The 22,632-nt window shown below is 41.5% G+C and overlaps 1 protein-coding gene and 1 pseudogene across 1 annotated transcript in view; one reads left to right on the top strand and one right to left on the bottom strand.

The window, feature by feature from the left end:
* Positions 1-22,632, bottom strand: part of CTTNBP2 (cortactin binding protein 2) — a 164,379-nt gene that overhangs the window by 1,258 nt on the left and 140,489 nt on the right. The window contains exons 14-21 of the mRNA XM_040259872.1: positions 18,502-18,654; positions 18,140-18,327; positions 13,262-13,440; positions 10,698-10,897; positions 10,159-10,341; positions 5,385-5,448; positions 3,945-4,077; positions 2,559-2,660 (exon numbers count right to left, since the gene is read on the bottom strand). Coding sequence (XP_040115806.1) covers positions 2,559-2,660; positions 3,945-4,077; positions 5,385-5,448; positions 10,159-10,341; positions 10,698-10,897; positions 13,262-13,440; positions 18,140-18,327; positions 18,502-18,654 — 1,202 coding nt within the window. The remainder of the gene's footprint in view (positions 1-2,558; positions 2,661-3,944; positions 4,078-5,384; positions 5,449-10,158; positions 10,342-10,697; positions 10,898-13,261; positions 13,441-18,139; positions 18,328-18,501; positions 18,655-22,632) is intronic.
* On the top strand, positions 15,163-15,242 carry LOC120878332 (annotated as a pseudogene).

Raw genomic sequence — 22,632 nt, 5'->3', positions numbered from 1 at the left:
CAGGTCCTTTGTGGTATGCCAGATACAGGAGTCAGTGAAACTAGTGCCCGAGTCTGGAGTCTCCTCATCAACAGAAGTTGTGTGAAGTCTTAGGCCTGAGGAAATCAAACTGGACTATTCCAACCATCTGTAAGCAGTTCTACAGTGCAACACCTTTACCTTGAATGTGTCACTGAATTTTTCTGCCTTTAGATCTAACTGGACTGTTACTCACATATTCTGAATGTTTATCAGACAAGTACTGTTCTTGGTGCTTGGCTGACAGCAGAGAATGTAAAAGGGCACCTATCCTTGTGCTAATAATGGAGCTTCTGCTGTAGTGAATTGTCTCCTGGTGATGAGTCTGCAACTAGGGAGCTCAAGATCTTTAATTCTAGGAAACTGCATGCTAGCATTCTTCTAGTACTTCTGAACTCTTCTGATCACCTGGTCCAGGCCTCTTTTTGCCCATGAGGAAACAGAGTTGGATAGGTAAGTGCGACTCATGATGCTGCAATAAGACCTTTTACTCACAGTGTTTTCCCTCATCATGAGCTCATTTGGGTAGGTCCCCCTTCATGCTTACCAATCAGTAGAACTCAAGTGAGTGGTGAAGTGGGAAAGGAGGAAGGGTGAACGTGGGGAGGTGTAGCGGATGGTCTGAAATAGTAAATTATATGTAAACATAAATTACGTGAAGTTCAAGGACATAATTTGGAAAGAAATGGGGTAGAAAATATGAATGATGGATCAAAGGTATGTGCTAGAGAACAGGTCTAAGCCCTGATTGCACATGAGAGTCACCAAGCTTTTAAAAACTCCAACGTCCAGGTTGTACCTTAGACCAATTATATCAGAACCTCTAGGGCATGTGGTCCAGGTACAAGGGATTAAAAAACAAATCCTCAGATAGTTTTCCTGATGCAACCAAAAAGGGAATTTATGCTTTAGGGGACTGAATTTTCATCTCCATAAGAAGAAAACATTTATTATTATATATTCTATGGATGATTTAAATATGTATTTATGTAAACATGGGCTTTTCTGTTTAAGAAGGCTGGCTGACATGCTGCTTAACAGGCCCCTCTATGACCACATAGGAGAAAGTGATTTCAGCTAACACAGACAGCTTTTCCTCCTAAAGTGAATTACTTCCTGATAACAGAAGAAACTGGGCATCTAACCAAGAAATGCTCACTGTCTTTATCAGGATAGAAAAGGCCTGAGCCTGTGAAGGGTTCAGGAATCTGGCAAATGCCAAATGAGTACTACTTCGCCCTCTGGTGGCAGATTCTAAGAAAACAATCATCAGGGAATAGTCCTTAGAATGCTCAGTGGGCAAAGAAATAGAAGGCAGGCCCAAGGAATGTGTTCTGAACCATAGCTCAGGGACAGCCCCTGAACAAAAATGTATTCCATCCAGAACCAGAATTATCAGCAGGGACCCCAGGTGTCACCTCCTCAGTCATTCTTATCTGCTCCCAACTATTCTGCTGTGCTTCTAAGCCATTCCTAATTGGGGGTTGGGGGGGGGATCGTGGAGAGGAACAAATACTATATAGAGTAAGTCAGACAGGTCATGCTCCTCTTTGTAGACTGTCATGCTGTATATTTTTATATAAGACCCCAGCCTTGTTAATGTTTCCCCCAACACACACAGCTCGCACAGCTTCACAGGAAACCAATCAGGACTGAAAGCTACTGAAGCAGTGAGAAAGCAGGGTACGGGAGCCCAGGGCTGTCAGAGGAGGATTAATAATGGGATGGTCTCACCATGCTCCCTGTTTAATCCTGCTCCTTGCACTCCCTCTCCCCACAGGTCTGTATCAGCTGCCATGTGAGGGGACGTGAACCACAATGGACATAGCTTGGTGAGCAAACCACACATTATTAAACACGTCTTACAAAATGGACCGCCTCACGAAAGCACTACTGGGTAAGAAGTATTTGTATTGTTTCCGTTCACTCAGTAGTACCATACCGGGCCATCTCATCTTTTGGCATTTATTAACCAATCATAAAAGTTATTTCAAGAGGGTAAGGAATTCTGTGGGCATCCTGGCTCTTCTATTGGACATTCTGATTTCCTTGCAAAGGACATTCTGTCTCTGAAACATGCATGCTATGGGAAGTTCAAGTAAATCAGAGGGAAATTTTTATGTATGTGTAGATTTTTCTGTTATCACCAAGCATTAACTCCAGTTTTTGAAAATGGTGCTCAAAAGAAATTCAATGTTCCATTTTAAAATACAGCAGAGAAGAGAGACGTTACATTAGTTCCAGGTTTGGCATAAACCAGTGAAAACAAACAGAAGACAGAGTAAAAATTTTGGAATCCAATTTTTTGGCATCAAATAGAAAGGGGGAAAAGTAATGCTTTTCTATGTGATTCCTTCAAGCTATTAGCCAAACAGTACTTTTTTCTAACATTGATTATCTAGTGAACACTTACACCTTTATCCTGATTATATCCCTGCTATAGTGTAAAAGTAAGTTTGTACTGCACATTGAAAGATTTGTAAAGTCAATTTCACAACAATCCTTCTTTGTCCCATTTTGGAGGGAAAAGGGACACTTACCTTTTGTGACACTGGCGTTCTTGGATTATTAACAGTTGCTGAAAACGCAGGGTGGTTTCCTGAACTATCAAACCTCCTCAAATCATCCCTGGAATCAGCAATCTGGAAAATACAGTTTATCAAGTCATGTTTTCACAGGTAAACTGTGACATACTCAAGGTAAGATGTAAAGTCACTGTGGAAAACCCACAGTGAGAAGTGTGGTCCTTGTCTTACTGTCAGAAGCTTAGGTCCTGAAATGTGCACATAAGGACTTTAAGCTTACCTGTGAAACTAACAGCAAATGCATGAGACATAGTTTCTAAGGAAAAAAAGAGTCTTTTAGAGTCAAAAGACAACCAGATAAGCCCTATTTAAAAAAAAAATACTTGGCACAAAATGAAAGGATTTAACGTTTGCAAGATTTTTCATTGTAACCTTATTTTTCCAGAGTTAACTATTTCAACTCACTTCCAGTAAGATTAAATAAGCTAGTGAGTTCTTTATCCCTAGTAGACTGTCCTGGAGAAGGCAATGGCAACCCACTCCAGTACTCTTGCCTGGAAAATCCCATGGATGGAGGAGCCTGGTGGGCTGCAGTCCATGGGGTCGCTAAGAGTCGGGCAGGACTGAGCGACTTCACTTTCACTTTAATGCATTGGAGAAGGAAATGGCAACCCACTCCAGTGCTCTTGCCTGGAGAATCCCAGGGACGGGGGAGCCTGGTGGGCTGCCGTCTATGGGGTTGCACAGAGTCGGACACGACTGAAGCGACTTAGCAGCAGCAGCAGCAGACTGTCCAAATACAACAGGTGAGTTTTGGGGTAGAACTTGCACAAGTTATAACTACCCTCTTTTGCTCCCTTTCAAGCAAAAGGCACTTATCAAGGAAGCCTGGTAAAAAACTGCTGCAGATATCAGAGTGCAAAAACAGGTTGAACTTGATGCTGTTAATGCTTCAAGATTTTGGGTCACTGATTTCCATCTTTGGATCTCAAATTTCACAGTTTAAACAAATTACACAGGCCACTTATTTTTCTTATAAGTAAAGTTGTTCCCCTCTGCAGAATGCAAGTCTGCTGTCTTGCTCTTACTGTTGGTGACAGCCAAAGGAAGGAATATGGAAAGGAAAAGGTGGTATTGGTTTAATTTGTGGTAACACAACACATGCAACTTTCACTTTGGGTTTTTCAGAGAAGCTGTGCTAAATAGAGCTCCCTTGTGTAAGTGTTTTTTTTTTTTTTTTCTTGGAAGGAAGGACTTTTCTAAGCAAGGTAATGGAAGTTTTGATTTGGAGCATTAATCATACTATTTGATAAGGGATTTCTCTCAGGGAAAGAGCTGTGATGTGGCTCTGTCTGCTGCTGGGGGAGCCACTCACTGCCCTCCCCGCTGTGTCCTGCTTACCTTGCTTATATCAGATTCAGATTTGCTAGAGCACATGCTCTGAAGTTCCTTGACAAGATCTGCTTCATCATCCGAACCCAGAGAGAGTCTTTGATCCAGATTCAATGTCAATGACAGATCATTCTCTAAAGACCTACCACAGAGTTCAGAAAAGAGTTTTTCAAACCCAGAGTAACCATCTAACTTCCAATATGGAAACCTAGACCCCACACCTTTCTGGGGGATTTGTGGAGCAAAAAAAGTTTTTAACATCCTTTAAAGGCATCCATAAATGTCACTTTATACAACAACCCATTCCTGTCTGATTTTGGTAACTCCCAGTCAGAATTCTCAACAGGATAAAATTTTATTACACAAAGAAATCCACTTTGACTTACAACATTCCAGTCTTCTTACTCTTCCCTTTCCTTCTCTGTCCCCAAGGATGACACTATAAACACGCTGGGGTAGGGGCAGCGTGACAATGAAGTAAATGTGAATTTATCACTTTTTGTTAGCAACGTGACTATGGGTCAGGTTTCCTTTTGGTACTCAACACCTCAGTTCCTGGGTTCCCTTCTATCAAATGCCTTATGCTACATCATAGGGTTATTACAAATACTGTATAGGCTATTGAATACAACAGATCTAACAGTGGGCCTGGCACAAACAAGCGTGTGACAGATTCATTGACCCCCTACCCCTCTTGTAATTCTGTGAACCAGGGTCCTAAATGTCACCTGCCAAGTTACAGGGTACACAACTTATTGGCTATACTAGGGACCTATTTACAAACTAGCTAAGCATTTTTATTCTATGATAAATCTTTACTTCAGTTTACAAATTTGGAAGCATAATCGACAATTCCCTAGCAGCAGCATGAGGAAAAAAAAGTAAGTCATGTTATGTTTCTGTAACTCTATCATTGAAATCCTCAGTCCTCTAAAGCCTGTTTAAAAGTTCACAGATACAGGATTTTACCATATCTTTGTGAACTGTATTAATAATAACTATCAAACTTGATACAAGATGAAGTCAATGATATTTCTAATCTTTCACCAATCTAAAAGCAAAATAGGCTTTGTATTTTTTTAGATTTCATTCATTCGATTTCAGCTTAATACTAGCATTTGAATTACCTCTACTGCTTTTTAAAAAAATCTATTCACAGCATAACAGTTGCACAGACTAATGCTTCCCAGGGGGCGCTAGTGGTATAGAACCCACCTGCCAATGCAGGAGACATAAGAGATGAGGGTTGGATTGCTGGGTCTGGAAGATCCCCTGAGGGCAGGGCAACCCACTCCAGTATTCTTGTCTGGAGAATCCGATGGAGAGAGGAGCCTGGCGGGCTACAGTCCATGGGGTCGCCAAGAGTTGGACACTACTGAGGTGACTTAGCACACACATGATGAGAATGTGTACTGTTTGTTATGAGTTAAATCTGCAAGGGAAACTTACTTTTGGTTTGACAGCGAAGCATTCCTGTTACAATTCAGCTGTAATATAGTGTTACTTTTGATACCTGTTTAAAGAAGAAAAATGTAGTCATTTCCATAGAATGTCTCTGTGCATCTTGAACTCTGTATTTAAAAGAAATAGTCTCTAGACTCTGATGTATTTTCATATTGTTTTTGGATTAAATCCATCTCTTGAGGCCCTGTGGAAGCCTAGGGAATAAGCAACGACCTCATGTATATTTATGACTAAAATCAGTACAACTCACACCACCTGAGGCTCAATTCGGGACTCCTCAGCTCTGCTTTCATCAATGGATCCTATTCCAACCAGGCAAGTCCCCACATCCTTAGGCCTTTGTTCTCCAAGTGCCTAAAAGAAGTTAGTACCTGCCTTTTGAAGATGGTAATCCCTTTGTTTGCCTTCCAGGATCCTGACTGTGTAGACCCAACACAGTTTTTGATGTGTGGGCCCCATGATGTATTACAGTGCAGGTGGCTTTAGTGGTATAGAAACTTAACTTTTGATTGCTTTGCATTTTACAGAAAACTAAATAGGAAAAGTAAACAAAAAGTCACAGCATTAAAACAAATGCTGCCTATCGTACCAATGTTTTTCTAACTGCAAATTTCAACCCGTTTAAAAAAAACAGAATAGGAAACACTGGATTGCACAGCCAGTATGTCGTAAATATACAAGTTGGTATCCATTTACAGAGACATGCAAATGCCTAGGTCTGTGTGTACTGGTCAGGCTTTAAAATACATTTCTCACTGTGGCTTATGGTCAAAAGTTTGAGAAACACTAAACCATTTTAGATTCAAAATGTCTATTTCTATAATATTCTACATTTTATAAATGCATTAATACAGTTGTTTCTGAGTAGATGCTAAAATTGGATGAATGGTGCTAGCATAGATTATCTCTAAAGAATGATTTTGAGAAGTCTGTCGAATTTGGTATACCCCGATTAAAAGCAAATCATCAGAAGGTCTCTACATTTCCTCATCCACACGTTTGTCCTTACTGTCAGAAAGCATTAATTAGTAGCTTTCCCCTAATTAGCATGGAAGTGCCTAAGCTTGAACTCTGCCCTCCAGAAGCAATGACCATCATCTCAGCTTGGTTTAGGTCAGGACAGAAAAGGGCTGTCTCTTTATCAAATTTTATGAGCTTCCTTAGTGGTCTGCATGGAATGCAAGAGAATTCTATTTTGGTATTTTTTAAAACAATGATGTCCAAAAATATCAACCCAAATATTGTTGTAATAATTTTGTATGAAGTGTAATTATTGGACAAGGTGACTATTATAAAAAAAATAAAACTAGAACCATGTCCACCTTTGGTTGTTAACCAACCAGTGGTTCATTCACCTAAACCCTGGCCAATGCATTTTATAAATCTCTGTGTTGATGTCAAACTATGGTTGCATACAATTTTATTCACCTTTCAATTAAGTTTTCGTGTTTGAAAGAACATTTGATATATCCACTAGTTCTGCAACTAATAAATATTACAAATTTGAACTTAAAATAATTTATAATTCAACTTTTTGCCAAATATATATTTCCAAGTTAGATTTATCTCCATAATAAAGTTCATATTGAAGTTCAGATTCATTTTATGGATTTTGTCTGACAAGTCTACAGTACTGCAATATATGTTGACAATGCTTATTGTTTACTCACTTAGGAAAGCAGCTGGTCCTGAATCCTACAGGAATTCTAATGAACTAGGAAGTGACACAGTGGAGAGCCTGCATAGGTGTCCTTATTTGAGTACCAGGATTATGATGAGTGGCAAAGACTGAAGAAAATAGCACTGGACGCCATTAGAAACAAAAAACATGAATTGCAGAGCCCCCTGTTTGTAGGAGAAGTGGTTCAGAGCAGGTGATCAAGGGGAGCTGAGTCTCAATTTTGCCCTCTGTAAATGGAGATGACAGTCCTCATTGTCGAGCTCTTTTGGATACTTTCAAAGGATAAACGGGCTAGAGTCTAATGATTTTATTCCCTGAAGCAAACACTCTAACTTTAGGAAGTAAGGGCAAGCCTTGGAGATCAGAATGTATCCTATTATAAATAACACTTACCTTTACAATGAGAGTTTATGTATTTTTTTCAGTGACTATCCATTCAATTACTTTAAAACTTATTACTTATGTGACTTTAAATCACAACTTATGATCACATACTTGGGGTAATCACACAACTCTGGCATGTACTGATATAGTTAAAATTGCATTAGTTTTTATTAAAAATCAATATAATCTTCCATATGAAAAATATGGTAACAAAAGCAACTGTTTCTATTTTAAGAAATCTAGGATGTTAGACATCATATTACTTAGGAGCCCCACTGCTGTGAAGCTGCCATGTGTGTGTGCCTGCTGAGTTTCTTCAGTCATGTCTGACTCTTTGTGACCCCATAGACTGCACCTCGCCAGGCTACTCTGTCCATGGGATTCTCCAGGCAAGAATACTAGAGTGAGTTGCCATTTAGAACAGTGTTGGGTACAAGGGGCTCCTGAAGACGTAAAGTTAGTTACATGTATCAGAACTCCATAATGCATATGAGGTGGGAACATCTTTTCATTCTTACTCAAATATGATATCTTTTAGGGGAGGATACGAACAAAGCTAGTGGAGGTGATGGAATTCCAGTTGAGCTATTTCAAACACTAAAGATGATGCTGTGAAAGTGCTGCACTCAACATGCCAGCAAATTTGGAAAACTCAGCAGTGGCCACAGGACTGAAAAGGTCAGTTTTCATTTCAATCCCAAAGAAAGGAAATGCCAAAGAATGCTCAAACTACCACACAATTGCACTCAACTCTCACACTAGTAAAGTAATGCTCAAAATTCTCCAAGCCAGCCTTCAACAATATGTGAACCATGAACTTCCAGATGTTCAAGCTGGTTTTAGAAAAGGCAGAGGAACCAGAGATCAAATTGCCAACATCCACTGGATCATGTTTGGGAACTCATGTACACCTGTGGTGGATTCATATCAATGTATGGCAAAACCAATAGAGTATTGTAAAGTAAAATAAAGTGAAAATAAAAATTAAAAGAAAAAAAAGCAAGAGAGTTGCAGAAAAACATCTATTTCTACTTTATTGACTATGCCAAAGCCTTTGACTGTGGATCACAACAAACTGTGGAAAATTCTAAAAGAGATGGGAATACCAGACCACTGACCTGCCTCCTGAGAAACCTGTATGAAGGTTAAGAAGCAACATTTAGAACTGGACATGGATAACAGACTGGTTCCAAATCAGGAAAGGAGTACGACAAGGCTGTATATTGATTGTCACCCTGCTTATTTAACTTATATGCAGAGTACATCATAAGAAATGCCACAATGGATGAAGCACAAGCTGGAATCAAGATTGCCAGGAGAAATATCCTCAGATATGCAGATGACACCACCCTATGACAGAAAGTGAAGAGGAACTAAAAAGCCTCTTTATGAAAGTGAAAGAGGAGAGTGAAAAAGTTGGCTTAAAGCTCAACATTCAGAAAACTAAGATCAAGGCATCCGATCCCATCACTTCATGGCAAACAGATGGGGAAACAATGGAAATAGTAACAGACTTTATTTTCTTGGGCCTCAAAATCACTGCAGATGGTGACTGCATCCATGAAATTAAAAGACACTTGCTCCTTGGAAGAAAACTTATGACCAACCTAGACAGCATATTAAAAAGCAGAGACATTACTTTGCCAAAAAAAGTCCATCTAGTCAAACCTTTGGTTTTTCCAGTGGTCATGTATGGATGTGAAAGTAAAGAAAGCTGAGCACTGATGAACTGATGCTTTTGAACTGTAGTGTTGGAGAAGACTCTTGAGAGTCCCTTGGACTGCAAGGAGATCCAACAAGTCCATCCTAAAGGAAATCAGTCCTGAATATTCATTGGAAGGACTGATGCTAAGCTGCAACTTCAATACTTTAGCCACCTGATGCAAAGAACTGAAGACCCTGATGCTGGGAATGATTGAAAGCGAGAGGTGAAGGGGACAACAGAGGAGGAGATGGTTGGATGGCATCACCAACTCAATGGACATGAGTTTGAGTACGCTCCAGGAGTTGGTGATGGACAGGGAAGCCTGGCGTCTGCAGTCCATGGGGTCGCAAAGAGTCAGACATGACTGAGCAATTGAACTGAGGGAGGATATTTAAACAACTAATTATCCTAATATCAAAGCCAAAAGGAACAGGTCTAATAATTTATTAGAATGAAACTCTGTGGGGGAGTGATTTTTACCTCCTGTTTTCACTGCTCTATTTCTAGCGTTTAGAAGAAAACTTGGTACATGGTATACATCTCATGTAGGAAGAAATATGTAAAGCTGACTCACTTATAAACACATTAAACTGGTATTAAATATGTCTATAATCAAATAACACATACTTCTAAAAGTTTAAGATTCACTTCTGAATGCACATTTGTATATTTCTTTCTTTTTATGTATCAGCTTTTATTACATAAATATAATTGTGTGGATCCCAAAAAAATCAAATTGCTAAAAAGCAGATCATCATTAACATGGTAAAGATAAATTTAATTTCAGAATTCTAGTATGAATGGTTGTTTTTTTCAGGTAGGGGACTCTCAACTATTTGTAGAATGTACCTACCACATGCTTTATTCCACAAAAAATACACATTGAAATCCTCAAAATTTTGTTTTGTTGAATGCATAGTGATAAACAAAGCACACTGGCATTCAGAAACCACCTCATGGGTACACACGTCTCATGCTTGCCCCCTTACCTTCTTCACTCAAGTCTGGCTTGTTCCAGGTGGGTGACGAGAACCGGCCGGACTTCTTGCGAGGACTGGTGCTCACCTTTCTCCAGGCGCCACTCTCTCTCTTCTTGCTGCAACTGCTGTAACTTGAAACTATGGACAGAGGGAAGCTTCCTCCTTTGAAATCAGCTGTATGCTGGTCCAGCTCTGAAACAACATTAACCACATTTTGCCAGAAGGACAGAAGCAAGAGCGCAGTTGCACAGAGTCAAGCAAAATCCAACATTTCTAACGCTTAAAGAAATAGCCTCTTCAAAAATCAGGGGCCTAGCATACCCAAGCAGGGGTTTGTCAACCAGCAAACATTACTTTGAAGTCTGGTATTTAAACAGAAGCCAGTAATTAAGAGAGAGCAAGTGAGTTTTAAAGCAGTGCTGTGCAACATCCATTACATGGAGATAATCTCCCTCGTTACAGAGAGAAAATAGAGTTCCCTAAAAGCCAGTTCAAGCAAGCATTACATAATAGCGGATTTCCTCTCCTCCCAGCATAAACCCACATACCTGCTCTCTGGAGGGGACAGCCATGCAGAACAGCTTTATTAAGCAAAATGCTGAGAGCAGCTCTAACCACAGCCTGCTGCCCTTGGCTAGGGTTTTTAGTTGTTTGCCCAAGGCCGGGTTGTCTTTTCACAGAGGCTCTTGACAATATTGCTTCTTGGACTCTGGGTGCAATGACAGCATTCCATAGCTTAGACATCCACCTTCCAAGAGAGGGTTCACAGTTAGGACCCAGGCTCCCAGGCATCACACACAACTCTACCCGAGACAGAGCTGAAGACCCTGAACAAAGCCCAAGTGTTTCTATGGATAGGCTACCTTTCCCAGGTTGTTTTGGAATAAGTGAAATTATCCAACACCAAAACAGTTTGAATGTGCTTTACAAATAACAATTTGTATTTCTAATGAAACTGTTTACCTGTTTCTGTTTTTCTTTATAACATCCTGGAGCAATAGAGTGCTGAATAAACAAATGCACAAATAAATACATGGAAAGGGAAAAATACATGGAAAACTTTACAGACTAAAAAATCTGGGGGAAAAAGATTTCCTGAAAGTCTGTGTATAAATAGCTTAAACTTAATTGCCACTTTCCTTACTAAGATACATATGTTTTAGTATTTCTGCAATTGGGATACATTTTATGATCACTGGCAAATTAAATCTTCGTGCTCTGCAGGGGCTTGGTGTCTGCACAGGGCAGGTGAGCCCTGAAGAGAGGGGATGGGGTCAACCAGCCACTGCCTCAGGTGGACTCTGCACTAAGAGCTGTAGCTGCTGCAGAGCTTTAATTGAAATTTAGAGCACTCAGTGCCAATCAAAATTGCTTCAAAAAAGATTACACTTGGTTGTAGCATTAAAAAACAGTTAATAGTATTAAAAAACAGTTAATAGCATTAAAAGCTATAGACAAAATTACATCACCTAGAATAGGAACTGTTAAAACTATTACCTAGAATCAAGTTTCTCTGTTAATGTAGAGTGACATGTAATTCTGGAAAAAAAAAAAAGAGCTAACAGTTACTCCTAAAGGTGCTGAGGAGGTAAAGATATATGCTTTGGCTAAAAAAAGAGAAAACTTTAAAAGGCGGTCCCTTAATACGGCTGTTGGGAGATACGTGTCCCTGGCATTTCTGTATCCTTGTGTCAGCTGTTGTCCTGGACTGTCTTTTCAAGGATGTTAGCAGTGTACACAGACTTGGGAAGTAGAGATAGTGTCTCCTTCTGGAGCAGAGGGCAGATTGTTTCCTGACCAGGATGATGAAAGTTATGGTTCCTTCCAGGGCAAAGGGTGGGCAGATTTACCAGCATCCCCTATTAGAAGATGGGGTGATTCCCAAGCTTGTAGTTCCACAGCTTTGCCGCTAAAGCCAGCATCTACCTGGGCTGCTACGCATCACCCCGTGGGACCTGAGGAGCGGGGGAAACCACTGCAGACAGTGCAGGGCTGTGGCCGTGCTCGGAGTGATGAGGAGCGGGCCTCTGACCCAGCATCCTGCACCCAGCAGGCTAACCTGTCAGCTTGCAGACAGGGTACCAGTCTCAGAGCCTCTAGTTTTTGACAATGACTGTGCTGCAGACAGGAAAGCCAAATATGGCTCCTAAGAATCTTGAGATTCTGGATGTAAGGCGGGGAAAAGGCTCAGATGTAATCATGATACTGAAAGAATCAGGTAATTATATGAATAAATATACTGCTTTTTAACAAGAAATTACTATGTATTTTTAAATACAGTATTCCTCCCTCAATTAACTGTTATTAAATTGATAGTTTGTGTTACAATAGAGAAGACATTTTACTTGAATCCCTTTCTTTCCAAAATAGATTTCTGCCCAGGATGCCAGAAAGTACAGAATCAAATCTAACAGCAAATCACAGAACCCATACTAAGGAAGTCAGATGATGACAAATTCCTTCCTCCTTTCAATTTCCTTCTAATAGTCCTTCCTCCTTTCAATTTCCTTTTAATAGTATATGTCATTAACCTTACTATATGTATGTCTATTTTTATAAGCTGCTACAAAGGAAAATATAGTAAGTTTATAAGCCTACTCTGTCCATGGGATTCTCCAGGCAGGAATACTTGAGTGGGTAGTCATTCCCTTCTTCAGGGGATCTTCCTCACCCAGGGATTAAACCTGGGCCTTGTGCATTGCAAGCAGATTCTTTACCATCTGAGCTACTACTCATGTAAGTGTGTAAGTATCATTAATAAAAGAGCAAGCTTTTCAATTCATCCGTAGAATGTGTTATTTTTGGTTACAGGGTACTTGACTGAATTTCTTATGTGGGCCTTCCTCAGGAGACACTACACAGCAAGCCACATATGGATCTAATGAGAGTTTTGAAAACAAAGGAAACCTATGATCCATCCAGTCTTAGCAAAAATTGTTTCCTTAGGAACTGCCCAACACACAAGTCATGGTCGTCCTCTGACAAGAGGGCAGGGCTCCACTCCCCATGCTGATGACAGGAGTGGCAGAGCTTTCTCACTCTCAAACATTCCCGACTGGCCAGGGCTCTACTTTAAATACTTTAAAGGCAAAGAAGAACCAAAGACACTTACTTCACTGTTGCTTGGGCGTGCCCTGGGATTACAGGACAAGACAGGAAATACTTTGGCCCGAGAAGTGCTTCCGGTGTGCCCAGGCGGGCCAGGCACGAGTTGAGCTGGCGCCACACGGCCAGGGCCCAGTCGACCGTCTTGCACACGGGGTCGCAGGGAGAGGGCACCTGACCTCTGAACTGGAGACAGAGAGGAGGAAGACAGGGGCTTGGGTTAGAACAGTGCTCACTGTCCTTTCGTTTCTAACCATTCAAAATTAAAGCTATAAAAATTTAAAACTATAAAACTGTAGCCAAATCTAGTCTTACCTTCACTTGGGGTGGGTGAAAGAGGGATTAGGTAATAATGTAGCCTGTGATGTGTGTTAGTGTGAGATATGGATCTGCAGTTTGTTACATCAAATGGAAGGATGCAGATGTGACAGAGCAGCAAGACACCCTGGATGCGGTATCTTGCTTGGATGAATTCTTAAACATCAGTGCTGGCACAAATCACTTTTCACATGTGTACAGACTATCTCACAAGGACTTGCAAATAGTAGGTCTTCAAAAAAGGATTTTGAATAAATGAAATAAAAATGACATTAAATATTTTAATATGGATAAGTGATAAGATGGCATATTGGAACCTATGGCATGTTCACTTTGTCTTGTTTTTAATTTCCCTAGAAGGAAAGTCTCAGCTAAAATGCTAACTTAAAATGTACACAACTCTGCTAGCATGAAGATATGTTTTCAAATTTTAAAATGTGAAAATTTTAAGTAATACTGTGTAACACATATGGTTGAATGGGAGCAACTCTTTTTAGAATTATATCTTATACAAGAGTCCCTTTTTGGTACTACAGAGGATTCACAAAAGGACAAAGATTAATATAGTATGAAGAGAAATCTCTCGAATATTTAAAAGTAAGATATAGCAATTAACTATTTTTATAAGAGACACATTCATGTAAATCTCCACTATACCAAGGAACTGTGATATTAAGACTGAGGATAATATGTGAATGTTTGTATATCCTACATCAAGGGATAGAATTTGGCATAGAAAAAAATGCAAGAGTGGTTCAGTGATTCCAGCAGCTTCACTAAAGTGACATCACTGTGTCACACGAAGCTTTGGGATCTGTTAGAATATCCCATTTTTTTCAAAAGAGGATCATATTTCTCCCACCTTCTCTTATAGTCTTCCAGTGAAAATGAGATCGTAGGCTACAATTAATAGGTGAATATTAATTTCCTTGGCTTTCTCTGGTGGCTCAGACAGTAAAGAATCTGCCTGCAATGCAGGAGGCCCAGGTTTGATCCCTGGGTGGGTAAGATCCCCTGGAGAAGGGCATGGCAACCCACTCCAGTATTCTTGCCTGGAGAATTCCACGGACAGAGGAGCCTGGTGGGCTACAGTCCATGGGGTTGCAAAGAGTCAGACACAAATGAGTGACTAACACTTTCTTTTGCTTTCAATTTCCCGCTAAAGAAGGTACGATTATTTTTTATTAAATACTAGAAGCTTTGTCTTCTCCAAAAAAGATCTGTTTACTTTTATTCCTGTGAGAAACTGGAAGAAGAAATTTTGATCACATGCCAGTGTGCTTCTAAGCGCCCCCAAAGATTTGGTTCCATCCTGCAGTTACACAATTTCTGTTGTTTTGCAGTTGTCTTGATTCCTACTGTACACCTACCCCAGGAATCCATTTTACTAACCTACTTGAAGTGATTCCTGGTAAATAAAACACATCACCCTTCCTCCCCACTTTCTGTTCCTTACAGCACAGCCCACTTGCCCATCCACAGACACAATGGAGGAAAGTGTAGAGTTTGAAGATTAGAACTTTCCTTTCAAAATAAGTAAAATCAATCCTTTTCAAACTATGTTTACCAGAGAGCCGGAAGAGGGAGAGGGTTAGGAAAGATTTCAAGGAAGATTAGCATGGCCCTTGCGCAAGAAAGACACAGAAATTCGTGAAGCATGCCATGCTTCTCTCTTAGACAGACCAGGCACCTTGCTGTGCCAGTGGAGGTTCCTCCTTGATGAAACAATGCAGCGTTCTGGTGAGAAGGGGGGAAGCTATGCATATTTGAGGAGCAATGGGTACTTGGGCAATCTCTGTATCTCCCTTTCGATTTTATTGTAAACCAAAAGCTGCTCTAAAAATAATAAAGTCTTTAAGAAAAATCCTGGTATCTTTTGCAGCTGTCTAGGTGAGTTTTTTAGCAGCAAGATTTAATTGTTAATAGTGATGAAGTTAATGAAAGCATCAATGATTTGAAAAGCTACAAAATCCATGACCGTCTTTATCTCACCTTTCTTCCTACTGGCTGAGGTCATATAATAGATGTGCTTTGGTCAAAAGCATATATTTATGATCAGGCAACTGACTTTAGCAGAGCTTGGGGCAGACGATTTCTGATTCAATTAGGAACTTCCAGTACTAACTGAAATCACCACTAGTAGGGACTGTTCAAGGGCTTCCCTGGCGGCTCAGAGGTTAAAGCGTCTGCCTCCAATGCAGGAGACCCAGGTTCAATCCCTGGGTCGGGAAGATCCTCTGGAGAAGGAAACGGCAACCCACTCCAGTATTCTTGCCTGAAGAATCCCATGGATGGAGAAGCCTGGTGGGCTACAGTCCACAGGGTCGCAAAGAGTCGGACACGACTGGGCGACTTCACTCACTCACTCACTCACTCAGGGACTGTTCACTGAATTACCAGAGGCATTCCCGCCGCACCCTTCTCCCTCCACCACCCTCCCCCAGCCCTCCTCTATGAATGCATGCACATTCACATGGTCTAACACAACAGACCCAGAGATTTTGCTCAGGAACTTGGTGGAACACTCTGGTGTTGGGAAGATAGCTCTAGCCAAGGTCTATGGCAGAAGGGTGGGCATGAAACCAGTTCTGGTTAATGAACCATTAAGGGGAAGTCTTCTGATTCTGGGAGTTTCAGAAAAAGATGCTCTGCCCCCTGACAAGAAGGAGGCAAAAGAAGCCTAAGTTCCCTCTCCGCACAGCGTGGCATCCTGCTCCCTACCTGTGAACAAGTCTGTGTGAGGGTGTGGTGCCTGAAGCCCTGCAGAAGCCAGGCAGTCCTGAAGAGAGGCCAAGAGATTCACCCAGACCTGGGACCTGACATCACGAAGGTGTGAATGGACATCGGCAACACCGACTGCAAGGCATCCGGTTATGTAAGGGAAAAGCCTCTTGTGTGTGAAGCAGCTAACAGTGGGGTGTCCTATTACCTACTGCTTAAACTCCTCTGCTGATACAATAAAGATCCTGTCCTCCAAGTGTGGCCCACTGTGCAGGATTAAACAATGAAATCTTGCTAAATAGAGCTCTTTTATTTCAAATCCACCCAGACACTTAAGCTACTGGCTTAATTTAAGAATATGACATTAGGGAATAATGTGCTCAATTTGGTAAGCACTAAATTAATTTTGTTATTTTGATAGAATGCAGAATATTTACTATGAAAAATCACTAAAAGTGATTATTCTTCTTAAAAATGTGTCAACAGAGATTTCTGATTTTTTTCATATGACTTAATAGTTACTATAACGCAATGTAACAAATATTAAAACTAGCTTAAGTAGATGGATAATGAAGGCTCCAAAGAAACAGTAGCTTTTCCTTAAGAAGAATGATTAATTTTCTAATCTAGTCTCAGCATTTAAACTCAGGGAGACCCCTTGAGAATGGTTAATTAAAACAGTAAAACCTATCTGCTTTTTTGGGAGGGGGGCCCCCACCACATGGCATGTGAGATATTAGTTTCCCAACAAGGATCAAACCTGCATCCCTTGCACTAGAAGCTCAGAGTCTGAACCCTGAACCATCAGGGACGTCTATTTGTTTGCTTGTTTCTTTTAATTTTACTATTTTTTTTTTCACTTTACAATATTATATTGGTTTTGCCATACATCAACATGAATCCATCACGGGTGTACACGTGTTCCCAATCCTGAAACCCCCTCTCTCCTCCCTCCCTATACCATCCCTCTGGGTCATCCCAGTGCACCAGCCCCAAGCATCCTGTATCCTGCATCGAACCTAGACTGGTGATTCATTTCTTACATGATATTATACGTTTCAATGCCATTCTCCCAAATCATCCCACCCTCTCCCTCTCCCACTGAGTCCAAAAGACTGTTCTATACATCTGTGTCTCTTTTGCTGTCTCACATACAGGGTTATCATTACCATCTTTCTAAATTCCATATGTATGCGTTAGTATACTGTATTGGTGTTTTTCTTTCTGGCTTACTTCATTCTGTATAATCGGCTCCAGTTTCATCCACCTCATTAGAACTGATTCAAATGTATTCTTTTTAATGGCTGAGTAATACTCCATTGTGTATATGTACACAGCTTTCTTATCCATTCATCTGCTGATGGACATCTAGGTTGCTTCCATGTTCTGGCTATTACAAACAGTTTGTTTTTTTAAAAATACTTAACATAGTATAGGTACTGCTATGAGTTTTACATGCATTATCCTATTTAACCCTTAAAGTGTTAGTCGCTCAGTTGTGTCCAACTCTTTATGACCCCATGGACTGCAGCCTGCCAGATTCTTCTGTCCAAAGGATTTTTCCAGGCAAGAATACTGGAGTGGGTTGCCAACCCCTTCTCCAGGGGATCTTCCTGACCCAGGGATTGAACCCGAGTCTCCTGCAAACCCACATCTCCTGCAAAGCAGGCAGAGTCTTTACTGTCTTAGCCACCAGGGAAGCCCCACTTGACCCTTGCCTATTCCCAATTTTTACTTGCCAGAAGCCACACAGTAAGTGGCAGAGTTCAAGCCCAGGTTGCCTGACAGCAATGCCAGGGAATGTCAAGGACCCTCTCCCAACAATGGGCTGTGTGTGGTCTGTTACCTTATTTACAACCTTCCTCCTGAGGAACCTCTGCAGCAGCCCCTGCATGGGCTCGCTGTCCCAGCGCAGCTGCACCCAGCGGAAATGCTGCTGCACCAGCAAGTCAGAGCCCTGGAGACAGGCCTTGGCAATTGTTCCCATCAGAAAGCAGTTCTCATGAAAGTAGTAGCATTCAGACATTCCGTTTCCTAAAACAAACCAAAGCAACAGTCCAACGTCAGGACACTATAGCAGGGAACAAGTCCAAACAAGTGAAGGAAAGACAGCTATGAAGCATAACATGTGCTCCAGGGGACAGAGGAATTAGAAAGCTGTTAAAGCAGCTGGCTTCTTGGGGTGGTCTCTCCACTATCTATCTTTACCTTTTTGGAAGGTACAGGGGCTTTCAGTGCTGTGATTTTCCAGAGGTCCCAAAAAGTCCCCCAATAACTCAGACAATGAAGATTTTTCCAAGTTCTCTAAGATGACGATGATTTTCTTGTTAGCAGGAGATTGTTTCACTGGGATCAGACATGCTGGGGTCAAAACAGAAATTCAATGATTAAAATGTATCAATGATTAAATGATCCATGATTAAAACATAAAATGACAGAAATGTACAAACTTGCAAAAGTTTACGTGTTAGCAAAGATGTGACAGGGCGCTCTGACATGGCTGGGAAAGTATAAAGACTTCGGGAAACAGTTTGAAATTACTGAATGCAGCTGAGGACATCCCCACACAGAACGATCCAACACTAACTAGTTCCATAACAGATCCCAAACAGAATCAACCCAAATGTCCACCAACAACAGAATAGAAAGTATGTTCCTACAATGGATTTGAAAATGAACAAACTATGGCTACAAGCAGCCACATGGAAGACTGTCACAAATGGTATACTAAGAAACAAATCACACAAGGATACAAACAATATGACACCATCATTTAGAGTTCATGAAACATACACTTTAAAACATGAACATACACTTTAGGAGTTCATAGATAGTAAAACTGTTTTTAAAAAGCAAAGAGATGATTACAAAAGTGCGACTAGTGGCTACCTCTAGAAGGAAGGGTTTGTGAACAAGGGTGGGGCACGTGGGCCCATTCTGGAAGCTAGAGATGTTCTATTTTGTGACCTGGTCAGTGGTTAAGTTATCATTTTAAATTATTCACTGATCTATAAAAATAGGTAGTATGCATTTTATAGATGGATATTTCAGAATACAAAGGGTCAAAACCCTTCAATGAGGATTGAATCCTTTAAATTAATTTAAATTTATTTTAATAAATTTAATCCTTTAAATTACATATATGTAAAATTTTCATAAAATTATGGAGACAGGACCTCAGAGACAAGCAGATCCCTCCTTTCATTTCATAGAGCTCAGAGATGTTAAGGAGATTTGACCAAGGCTTCAGAAACAGTGATAAGGAAGGACCACAATCTGGGTCTTGTGATTCTTATTTTAGGGGTCTTCACATTAAAGACAGGGGGCCTGAACTGCATAAATGCAGGATTATTATTATATGTATTGGGCAAATCAGTAGATAAAATGTAACTGAAAGATTGCCTGGGCACCTGCTAAGCACTCAAATGTTGTTAATACGGTAATTGAAATACATCTATAATACTTGCTAGATAGCAATGAATAAAAAATTTATAGCACCTTTTAATATTTTAGAAGATTCTAAGATGCCCTAGTCTTAGCTAAATTAACCCTGAGAAAAGATCAATTTAGAATACTCAGCAGTGATTTTGTCAAGTAATTCCACTTTTCACAAACACTTATAGTACATTATACCCATTCCGCCTCCGTGTTACTATAGACACAAATGCATTGTCACTTTCAAGAGAACTCCTTGAACACTGTAAATTAATCTCTTCTGAGACTGAAATAACTTTTCTGGATGCTACAAAGCTTTAAAAACTAAAAGACCAGAACCGCCTGCCTCTCCATCGAGGCATCTGTGGGGGTGGGTACGCTAGCATTTGGCATGGGCCACATCCCCTTCAACACGGCTGTTCAATAAAGAGTGCTAACACATCCTGTGCTTCTCAGGGTCTAATGTTATTTCAGAACTACAGTTATTATGGAAGTATGATGGCTTTACCAGCTCAGCTGGTAAAGAATCCGCCTGCAATGCAGGAGACCTCAGTTCGATTCCTGGGTCGGGAAGATCCCTGGAGGAAGCATGGTAACCCACTCCAGCATTCTTGCATAGGGGCATTCCATGAACAGAGAAGCCTGGCAGGCTACAGTCCATGGGGTCGCAGAGTCGGACACGACTGAGCCACTAAGGAGACATGATAAACCTGTAGTTTTTTTAAAAAATAATAATGATAAGTTAACAAATCCTTTATGCCCAGTGATTAAAAAAAAAGACAGGTTGAATGGCTTATGTATCTGCTTTTCTGTAACTAAGGACTGAAGGTCTCCAGTTTTTCCTTGATCTGGATTAAGTGTACAGCTAGTTCTAGTGGCCTTGAAGCTGCTACGTCCAGCTAGAATGTGTCTGCAGGAACATGTAATTTGTTGTTATTTAGTTGCTCAGTCATGCCCAACTCTTTTGTGACCCTGTGGACTGTAGCCTATCAGGCTCCTCTGTCCACGGGTTTCTCCAGGCAAGAACACTGGAGTGGGGCTGCCATGCCCTCCTCCAGGGGATCTTCCCGACACAGGGATCAGACCCACATTTCCTGCACTGGCAGGCAGATTCTTTACCATTGAGCCACCAGGGAAGTGCTTGGCTAGTTCTAGTGGCTTTGAAGCTGTGCGTCTAGCTAGAACGTGCCTACAGGAACATGTGATTGCATCTCAACAATGTCTTCCACTGCCCCCTTGCCCTGTATACTGTGCTGAGCACTATGGCACAGTGCTGGAGGTGACCGATTCTAACTGGGGGAATGTGGCATTTTAAACTGGACCCATTATGAAGAATGGCATCTTGACCGATCGGAAGAAGGCTTTCTAGTTTTAAGAAATGGCACAGGTGGAAGAATGGACTCCAGGCAGGGCTCAGTCCTTGAAGGGACTGGAACCTCAAACTAAGGTTAGAGTAGTTTCAAGAGTGGCATGAAGGCGAGCCCAAAGCTGACCCAGGCCTCCAGTCAGGATGGGCTGGGAGCTCGGGGGCAAAGCCACATCAGTGGGGTGGAATCCAGGAGCCCCATCTGTGGGCAGCAGAGTGGCAGGCAGTGTCCTCATTCTGCGCCACACTCTGTAGTCACCCGGGATCCATCCTCAGAGGCCGTGATGCGGTCGGTCAGTGCTGGGCCTGGGGCACTGGCGTTTTATGTGCAGCCTGCATGAAATGAAGTCTCAGAACCCAGCCACAAATGAAAAGTGGGAGGCCCGGGACGTCATGCTGAAAGGGAGAAACTACCGGCTCTGGGAATCAGTGGAAGTCTTTAAGGGCAGGGAGAAACACGATTTGGCTCCTCCTCTGAGATCTTGCTCTGGTGAGTAAAACTGATGGGAGAGTAAAGAAACAAGGGAACACATCTACAGGCTCTTACTGCTGAGGTGAGGACAGGGGGTAATGGGAGCCTGCTCCAGGGCCAAGGCTCAGAACAAAAGGGTATTCTAAGATGAGTCAGCAAAGCTCAGTGGAAAAAGACCCTGATGCTGGGAAAGACTGAGGGCAGGAGAAGGGGGTGACAGGATGAGATGGCTGGATGGCAGCACCAACTCAGTGGACATGAGTTTGAGTAAACTCTGGAAGACAGTGAACGACAGGGAAGCCTGGCATCCTGCAGTTATGTGGTTGCAAAGAGTTGGATACGACAGTGACTGAACAATAACAAAGCTCAGTGGTTGACTGTCTTGAGAGAGGGGCAGAGAGGGAGTATCAGAGGCAACTCAGAAGTTCTCACCGGAGGAGCAGCCATGCAGTGAAGGAAGGCAGAGAGCACAAAAGCGGGAGCACACTTGAGACAGTGGTGATGGGCTATGTCTCAAGCCTGAGTGTCTGATGAGTGAGGCATCTCTCCTGAGATGTCCAGCAGGGGCTGGACCAGAAGGAGGGAGGCAGCAAGGAAGGATTCAAGCTAGAGATAAATGAGTTTACAGGACTGTAGGAGATCTCCTGGAAAAAGACGCCAACTCATTCTCCCAGGACCATAAGCAAGGATTGTGTTTATAGTGAGTGACTCAATTTATCCCATATTTAACGCACAGCTTGTGTCCTAGACAAAAGGTACATGGGGTGCTGTTCGAAACAGTTGGGTTGGGTTTCCACCTCAATTTTGTTGATATCAGTCTCCCCTAAGGTATCGATCCCAGGCCAAATAGACTGGGTTGTGTTTTGGTGAAAAGCTTTGTCTTCAACACTCCCGGCTGCATATGTTCAATTTTCCCTACTTCTCTATCTGACCACTTAAGTTCAACATCCTAACAAGTTCGTCCAAATGTAAATTTCACTTTAGTTGTGAAATTAGACTAGCCTGTCTAGTTCAAGTTATTTAACATGGATTCATTTCTATAATATTAACCAACTACAGAAGCAAA

The sequence above is a fragment of the Oryx dammah genome, unplaced genomic scaffold, assembly GCF_014754425.2.
Source record: "Oryx dammah isolate SB20612 unplaced genomic scaffold, SCBI_Odam_1.1 HiC_scaffold_18, whole genome shotgun sequence".
NCBI lineage: Eukaryota > Metazoa > Chordata > Mammalia > Artiodactyla > Bovidae > Oryx > Oryx dammah.
The sequence above is the reverse complement of the archived record's forward strand: the minus strand, read 5'-3'. Positions and strand labels throughout refer to the sequence as shown.